General features: G+C 40.7%; 1 protein-coding gene across 18 annotated transcripts in view; it reads right to left on the bottom strand.

Annotated features, from left to right (window-relative positions):
* Positions 1-987: 987 nt before the first annotated feature.
* Positions 988-9,356, bottom strand: part of MAGI2 (membrane associated guanylate kinase, WW and PDZ domain containing 2) — a 1,124,289-nt gene continuing 1,115,920 nt past the window's right edge. For 5 of the 18 annotated variants that reach the window (XM_075926526.2, XM_075926542.2, XM_075926556.2 and 2 more), the window contains one exon: positions 990-4,576. In XM_075926526.2, coding sequence (XP_075782641.2) covers positions 3,774-4,576 — 803 coding nt within the window. In that variant the 3' untranslated portion in view covers positions 990-3,773. Of the gene's footprint in view, positions 4,577-9,356 lie in introns of all 18 variants that reach the window. The other 13 variants (XM_075926590.2, XM_075926562.2, XM_075926573.2 and 10 more) reach the window with 5 other exon arrangements.

Below are 9,356 nucleotides of genomic sequence, written 5' to 3'. Positions count from 1 at the left end.
GAGGTGAGGGCACTGTGTAGACACACCCTTACTTACCTTGTACAGCAACTGGAATCATGATGTTTATTTGTATAGCTTTTCCATCTTATGGAAGATGGAATCTTATCCCCTGCCATCTTATCCCCACTGCTTCAGCAGCTCATCTCCATGGAATTTTTGGGATGGAAGGAACTGGGGTGTTCTGCTGCAGCCCTATAGACTCCATGCAGGACACAAGGCTAGCTGGGGCGCATGTGTGGACCAAACAGGTTGCTGCTGCTGCTGCTAAGTTCTGAATGGAGGCATAAGGGCGTATGCACACCTGAAGTGGCACACCTATAGGAATGGAGCATTTCTTCCACCTATGCCAGTTACTGTCCAAGGGAAGTGACCTTTCTTCCCCCCCCCCCCCCTTCAGAACATGGCACATTTAGATCTGCCTGTTCAGGAAATTGGAGCAGTTGCTGTGATGCCAGTGAACTATGGCTGTGGTTTATCTACAAAAAAAGGATAAAAGATCAGAAGTGACGGCCATGCTAAAAGTCTGAATCTGCCAGCCTGCCATGCATAGAACTCCTCATGGAATCAAAGGGACTTCTGTATTTGGAGTGCTTGTGGGATCAGGCCACAGGAACAAGCCTTGACATGTGCTACTGATTGATATTGGTCCAGTATCTGAAGTGCAAGTCAACCCCTATGAGTGGCAATTAATTATCCAGATGACTCACTGTATTTTCTTCACCTCAATGGGAGCAGGAAAAGGCCCCCATAACATACATTACTGTGTCCTAAATCCAGTCAATACAATACAATTACTCTCTGATATGTCCTGGCATGTTCTCTGATTTCTATCAGGTTAATTACATCATGCCCAAATTCCACTCTAGTCAGCAAACCTTTATAGTGCTCAGACTGGCAAATTACAGTTGTCCATATTAGACACTGTGTACTGTGTGTCTGACTAGCTCTTTTTTAAAAATCTGATGATGGGAGGGTGAATTCATGTTTTTTTTGAAGGGGAGAGGATTGTCCCAAAGTGAGTTTTTTCTGTTTTAAAACATAGCCATACAAAATAAACTTTAAGGTAGCTGCACTAGCTGCCTGCATTTTAATTCAGAAATTCTATTCTTCCTCGTAATAAGAAATACACATGGCAATATCTTTTACATAGTGAAACTGAGTTATTTTCGCTCAAGGAATGGCTTCCATATAAAGAGAGATTAATAAGAGTGGGATTTTTCAGCTTGGAAAAGAGATGACTATGATTGAGGTCTATAAAATCATGACTGCTCTAGAGAAACTAGAAAAGGAAGTGCTATTCATTCCTTCCTATAACAAAAGAACTAGGGATCACCAAATGAAATTAATAGGCAGCAACTTTAAAACAAACAAAAGACGTATTTCTTCACACAGTCAACCTGTGGAACTCCCTGCCATAAGATACTGCAAAGGCCAAGACTATAACAGGGTTAAAAAACGACCTAGATAAATTCCTGAAGGATAGGTCCATCAATGGCTTTTAGCCAGGATGGGCTGGGATGGTGTACCTATCTTCTGTTTGCCAGAAGCTGGGAATGGGCGACAGGGGATTGGTCACCTGATGATTATCAGTTCTATTCATTCCCTCTGGGGCATCTGGCATTGGTCACTGTTGGAAGACAGGATACTGGGCCAGATGGCCCTTTGGACTGACCCATTCTTGTATGCACACAAATATTTATTTCTTGGTAGCCCACTTAAAAACCTCTCAAAACTAATACACAGTACATACAGTTGGAAAAAGAAGATTTTTGGATATATATATATATATTTTATTTGACAGTGGTTTAGATTATCATACAGTAAACAAGATTTCTGTAAAAGTTAATTTATCCATAGTGGTGCGTTTCATAAAAATAGTTGCTCACTTACAGCCTTTCTGTGACTATTAATACATGGAATTATATTTATAGAGATAGAGCTGTACAGGGTAAATTCACAGCTAACACTACACAGAAATATTATTTGGAACGGGTTTCGATGATGTGCTGTCTTCACAGGTCATTGATTACAGCCGCATAAAGCAATTACTGCACAAGGAGTAGCTGTGAACTGTGCAAATTAGAGTTTATGCAAGCATAATCTCAATTGTTTTTCAGGGTTTATGATTTGTTTCATTATATAATAGAAAATAAGATACCAGGACATGCATCTACACTACCGAAGCATTGTCCAAAATCCAATTCAATACATTAATGACAAATTATATTGGGCTTCTAGTTCAGGGGGTAAAGATTTTTTTAATTAAATAAATGTTGTCAACAGCTACATAGATTTGTGCTTTTAAAAATATGATAAATGGAGTTTTTCTTAAAAAAAGGTTTAAAAGCTGCAAAATCCTTTGTTTCAGACTTTTAAAATAATTTGCTAGGAAGAAACATGGCTCCACATGTCTAAGGGGAGAATGAGTTTCGTTCAATATTTGAGAGCTATGGTTATTTCCTGACCTGTTTGATCTCAGTGTGACCCTCGAGCAGAGCACATGCAGATCAGAGATTGCTAGTATTTGGATGTCTGTGTTTTTCTGAACACAGCATCACACAATTTTTTAAACAACCAGTGTATTATTGACCAGACTATTTTGGCCAAACTAAAAGTCTACTGGGTATAGAACTGTGACTCATGGAACGTGGAATCCTTCCCCAGGAAGATAGACTTGAGATTTGAAATTTGAGACAGAGTACGATATGGAAATAAAAGAAAGAGAAAATTCTTTTGATGAAAATATAAGAACTAAGAACTGTAACTAACTTGGAAACACGTCTCTTTTGTGTTTGTATGTGCATTGAACGTAAAGATATTTTAATTAATATAGCACTGTTGATAAGCAAAGTTATTGTTTTCTGTGAGTAAGAAGGCCTTACGTCAAGGAACCTGCAGCTTTTCTTCTTTTAAGAATCATCCTTTCATTATAAGGGTCTTGTAACTGTAAATCTCAGTTTTGAGCTTGACCAATTGAGGTTTCTGTGCTACCTTGTAATATTAGGGGAACCTGTGGTAAATCCCTTTTGAGGATAATCTGCAACTACAACTGCACCCTAATCCTTTCCAATGTACAGAAATATGATTTGTTCACAAAATGGCAGTAGAAATGCTATCACACCAACTAATCCGTTAGATTCCCCAACTCATCCAACTCAACCCATGAAGTGAACTATGCTGTTGGGGATCATGTGGATTATTCCAAATTGTTAACAGTGGAAACATGTCATAGGTGTATAGTTTCAAAGAAACCTTTGCACCCTTGTCTAGATATGTTGAGAACAATGTATTTACAACCTCTTATCTCAGTTAAAATATCCTCTCTCAGTTTCAGCTTGCTTCGTGCAATTTTATTTAAGGCGATGTTCCAGTTTGTGAGTGCTCTAACTTGTTCCAGTTCCTTGATATAAAGTTTGAACTAAATCCAAGTCCTTCATGCAGTGGAATAAAAGTACTAAAGCTACACTGCACTGTCCTTCTCTGATGTATTGTCCTTTGTATTGTTTTGGTTTCTTCCATAGCTGCCAAAGTCCCTAAAATGGAACTGGGGACTTTAGGGTCAGTTTTAAATCTCCATGTTGACTATATGCTGCTTGAATTTATTAGACATTGTGCACATTATCATGGAATTACACATTAATGTTTCCATTCCTCAGTGTTTTTGTGTATATGTGTGATAGTTAAAATAAATTAAAATAAATCAATGTGAGACAGAAGCTAAGAAATATGTTCTGCATCAGTGTGAAACAGCTAGAGGGCAACAGTTCACTTATTTATCTGCTCATGGCAGAAGTGCCAGACTTCAGTACACTGGGCAGCTTATCCGAGCCTGGAATTTTCCATGGGCCTGGTGAGACAGTTGCCTTCCGAACTGTATTGTTGATGCTGCGATTGTTAATGGAATGGAGATGTCCCTTCCTGGGGAACTCACTGGGTTTCCCATCAGGGTCCCTCTTGTTCTGGTCCATATCACTTCCATGTGAGCTGCAGCTATTGCTACTGTACGTCTTTGTAGCACCAACTAAATCAAGCTTGACGTGTTCAGAAGCTGCAGCTGATTTCTTCTCAGTGATATTTCCAGATCTGTGATCTTCTTTCATATTGAGAGATCCACCTCTCTTGCTTTCTGGCTTCTTGGATCTCCCAAGATGTTCATCATTGATTCCGACATAAGCCTGCTCGCTTGCTCCAGCCTCGATCATAGCACTCTGTCCCATTGCCTTACTTTCGGAGGTGGGCCTGCCACCATCAGTGGGCTTTTTTTTGCCTTCTGAGTATCCTTTCCTAGAAGCCTCTTCATGCTTTGACTTGTCTATCTTTTTAGGACTTGCTGACCCTTCTCTTTGCTCTCCTAATCTTTTCTTTTTGTGGCCATTTGATGAAAGCTCCTTTGGTTTTCTTACATCATGTTCCCTCTTGATATCCCATCTTGGTTCTGAGTTTATCTGATGAGAAGGGTCAGAGGGTGGGGCCAGATGTGATGAAGATAATGGTGAGATTATGTCATCAAGGGAAATAGCTATTTCCGGCAGACCTGGGGAGGTGGCAGAGAGAGAACTCCAGGAGTTTGGTTCGTCTGTTAGAACAACAAAAAGAAGAGAGTTAAGGAATTATTCACATAACTGGGACCATATTCCATATATTTCAAACACCAGTTACACTACCCAAAATCCATATTGGTCCTAAATTCTGCAGTCCTTATTTGGGCAAAACTCCCACTGAAATCAATGGGCGTGTGGGAGGGAGAAATAACATCAACAGCTTTGCTGGAGTAAGAACTGAGGAATTTGGCACATTGTCAGTAGTGATAATATCTAGTGCATTGATTAAGTTTTAATTTTCTCTGCATATATGTTATGTAAAGTATAATAATAATGGCTTATGCTGGTGAAATCAAAATGTATTTTTGTGCCATTACAGTGGATTTCTTAGCCATATAATTGCTCTCTCAAAGGATAAACATAGAGGCCTTTCTGCTATCTGTTTGTTATACACATCCCTACAATAATATAACAGTCAGCAAAATTTGTGATCCAGGCCAGGTCATCCATCAAATTCAATTTTATGTAAACAACTGGAATATTGCAATGGTTAAGCGTCTATTATTCTAAAAGCATAACTAAAGTGTTCTGTCTCATGAAAGGACATACGGGCTTTGGAAAGTCTTGACTATGACCCTTGACTTTGTCATTTCCTCTGCCTCAGTAGAATTTGCTTACACTCTGTAGGTCCCATTTCCTTAAGATAGATGGTGCTTAAGATATGCTGAGCCACAAAGAAAGCCAGAGGCATCAGGCTCTTCTCCAGTTCACAGATACCCAGACCTACAAGCCCTCCTTTCACGAGTTGTCCCATTAACCTCTTTGGAACAACTCACGTGAACGAGATGGTGCAGGATGTGGCTCTTCACATGTGATTCAAAAGCGCTGAAAGCTGAGTTAATTAGACTTCAGCACATACATCCCAAACCACTAGCAAAACATAAAGGCTACGTCTACACTGGCCCCTTTTCCGGAAGGGGCATGTTAATTTCAGCTATCGTAGTAGGGAAATCCGCGGGGGATTTAAATATCCTTTGAAGTAGGAATAATTGCCTCCGGAAAAGGGCGCTTTTTCCGGAGGATCGGGGCCAGTGTAGATGCTCTTTTCCGGCTTTTCTAAAAGCCGGAAAAAAGCGGCGGACATTTTTATTTAAATGCCGCGGGGGATATTTAAATCCCCCGCAGATTTCCCTACTACGATAGCTGAAGTTAACATGCCCCTTCGGGAAAAGGGGCCAGTGTAGACGAGCCCAAAGTGTCTTATCTCGGCCTGGCCAGTGTTTCTTTCTTTCTTTCTTTTCAAGTGAATGATCAGTATTTTTTTAAATTTCCCAATTTGAGACTCATTTGAATTGCTTGGCTTTCATCCTCTCCTACTGGGAGGACAGAGATATCTTTGAGCTTGGCTAATGTTGTCCCTTAATTACCACCATTTTGATAAGCTCAAAGTGCTGCCACAGATGAACAAATCCATGCAATGATGGGACCCAGTGTGAGGAGACAGTCTGTTTATTAAGGAGAAAATATTATCTCCTCTTGGAGGGTTAAGTCTGGGCTTCTAAAAGACAGCACTTACAGATCTGAACTGTTCCTAAAAATCTAGAACATTTCTTTTTCACAAGTAACATTGTGGCTTTTTTCATATCAATATAAGGATGCATATTAGCGTGCAAAGTGAAATGTACTTTATGCTTCAGTTTGGAATCTACAGACCTACTCAATGGAGATTGAAACAAGAAGTCCGGTGGCACCTTAAAGATGCATAAAGGGAAAGAAAAAGAAGTGGACAGTAGGAGTACAGAGATGGCAGTGTTATATTAAAGCTAATTCAGTTAGGGTGGATGTGGATAACAAGGTGAGAATATCTAAGTGGAAAATTACTTTTGGTAATGAGTGAGCCATTCCCAACCTCTATTCAAACCCATTCTGATGGCGTACATTTAACAGAAGCAGCCTGTTTAATTATTCATTTCTTTTGCAAATAAAAATGGAAGAGATGGTATCGAGGTAGGTGATATAGTGAGAGTGAGCACCATTTATTTTCCCAGCTGGTGCCAGTCATGTTCTTTTGCACCATGAGTGTATCTGGAGAAAAATAGCATTTGAAAGTGTAAATTCTGTGTAAGCCAAACATGTTTTGGGCTTGAAATCCAACTGGGTCCATGGTCTCCACTGAATTTACAGCCCCTCAGGATTCAACTTTCATGCCTCCCAGCTCTCATGAATTTGCTTATGAAAAAATAATGCTCCACAGTCACATTGGCTTCTTCCAGACATCAATGGATTAATTTGTTGTTTATTGTTACTTTATAAGTCCCAGTAGGGTTAATGGGAGTAATGTTTGGAAACAAGGAGCAAAGCATCCCCACTTGACTCTTCAAAAACCAACAAACAAAAAAAATTTGCAGTCTATCCGAGCCTCTTTTATCTAAATTGTTAGCTACGTTTCACTTCTTCAGCCCAAGTAATTTTCTGAAATATTTTAGTACAAAAACTATGGCTCTAAATGGCAATCACCTGATATTTTCCCCTCCTCATTACACCATAAATCTCTTAATTAATTTCCTACTAGTTCCCCCCTTAGGAACCAGTAGGAAAAACACTTTTCAAGTGAAGAGCCTATGTTCCAAGTTGACATGGGGGAGGGGAAGGGGGAAGAGTCAAATTCCGCATTCTTTTAATATGCGTGAAACACCACTGAAGTCAGCTAGGAGACCAGTCTATCGCCCAGAATGTAAAAAAGGAAACAGAGAAACAACTTAACTCTAAGTGTGCTCTTTTCAACAGTAAAAAATATCTCCTCACCGAAATTAAAGGTGATGTTGATCTTCAGTTGAATGCAACAGAACTTTTTGGCTACGTCTACATTGGCCCCTTTTCCGAAAGGGGCATGCTAATTTGACAGGTCGTAATAGGGAAATCCGCGGGGATTTAAATATCCCCCGCGGCATTTAAATAAACATGTCCGCCGCTTTTTTCTGGCTTGTAGAAAAGCCGGAAAAGAGCGTCTACACTGGCCCTGATCTCGGGGTGGAAGCTCTCCTGAAGCCCCTTGATTGACCCCCCCTCTGGATGGCAGCCTGCGGCAAGTGCATCCGGGCTGATGGCCGAGTGCTGTGATGTGCCGAGTGTGGGCACTCAGGGCACTCCAAGCCAGGACTGCTTTGCAAGCGGGGAACCCCTGAGAACTGTCTGTCCGGGGTGGGGGTCGGGTCCCTTTAAGCACAGCCCTCGGCTAGCCTGAGGCAGTAGCTCCACACTCTAAATCCTAATCTGATGCCCTGCTGGCACTGCTTCCGGCCATCCTTAACCTCAGTTCAGGGTCCACTCAGTGTGGACATGCTAGTTCGAATTAGCAAAATGCTAATTCGAACTAATTTTTAAGTCTAGATGCACTAGTTCGAATTAGCTTAGTTCGAATTAACTAGTTCGAATTAGCTTAGTTCGAATTAGCAAAATGCTAATTCGAACTAAGTTAGTTCGAATTAGTGCTGTAGTGTAGACATACCCTGTGAGAGTAAATCATGTCCTTGAGGAATCAGTTTCAGAGCCATAAAAATATGCTGAGCTAGGAGCACTAAGATCCAGTGAAGTAATCTATATGCCACTGAACAAGCCTGTCCATCCCCTGAAAATCACCTGGCCCTTATGGTGGAGGAAGTGCACGTTTGCTACAGATAAAGACCAGGGTGGATGAGCTAATCTCTACAATAGCGCAGAGCGGCCGCAGGCCTATCACCAATTCCAAAGCACCCAGAGGGAAAGGAATCAAGGGGTGAGTAGCCTGCTGAGTCGCCTTCCGAAAATGACCTCCTATTCCCCAAGATCCCAGCTTACCCAAGCATGTCAGGTTAGTGTAAATGAGTGTAACTCAGTTTGAGTTTGGGTGAAGCATTGGTGTTTGCTCTGTGCCTGGTTTTCTTATACTCTGAGCCAGACCATCCTGCCTTAGAAGTTACCCAATTCAGACTTTGGCCAGGGGTGTTGGCACACACACACCTAATTCTTGCTAAAAGTGCCATTAGGATCTTTAATGACTCCCAAATGGTCTTCGATTTTCTCCTTTGCAAAGGCTGCAATTGCAGCAGCATATTGCTCTCTGCATCATGCTTGAGCATTGGCTTACATATGGAAGTAGACTATTTTACCACCTGGAACCCGATTCCTATAGCACTAGAAAGTCTTTCCTCCAATCCCTGGCTTTGTTCAGCTGATGAGCGCTGCTGGTGTGCGGCAGGGCAGGCACAGATAACTGCATTACATGCGGATGTAACTTTTGCTTGCAAGACTCATGTTAAGACTGAAACCTTGACATTTCTCTCTGTAGCTCACATAGGATTTTTGTAGACTGGTAAAGACACTTGTACAGTTAATAACCAAAATGGAAGCTTGCACTGAAGTGACTTTCCTGTTTACTTTCTTTATACATGATTGAGTCATGGAAGACTAATGGAAATGTTTTGCTTACAGTCACCTATTTTATAAATTGTCAGTTTTTTTCAATAGTTAAGATCCTTCACAGTTAATAGCGAATTCAGGTGAATTATATGAAGCATTACATTAGCTTCCCAAACAACAAAGAAGTCTGTGGTCCTTAAAGACTAACCGATTTATTTGGACATAAGCTTTCATAGGTAAAAAACACTTTGTCATATGCAAATAATTTTTACCCACAAAAACTTGTCAAATAAATCTGTTAATCTTTAAGGTGCCACAGGACTCCTCGTTTTCAAAGATACACACTTACATGACTAACTCCCTGAGACTTATTAGGTGCCAAATTAGAATGTATAACATTACTGGTATTTGCCATTT

The sequence above is a fragment of the Pelodiscus sinensis genome, chromosome 1, assembly GCF_052426305.1.
Source record: "Pelodiscus sinensis isolate ZL-2025 chromosome 1, ASM5242630v1, whole genome shotgun sequence".
NCBI lineage: Eukaryota > Metazoa > Chordata > Testudines > Trionychidae > Pelodiscus > Pelodiscus sinensis.
The sequence above is the reverse complement of the archived record's forward strand: the minus strand, read 5'-3'. Positions and strand labels throughout refer to the sequence as shown.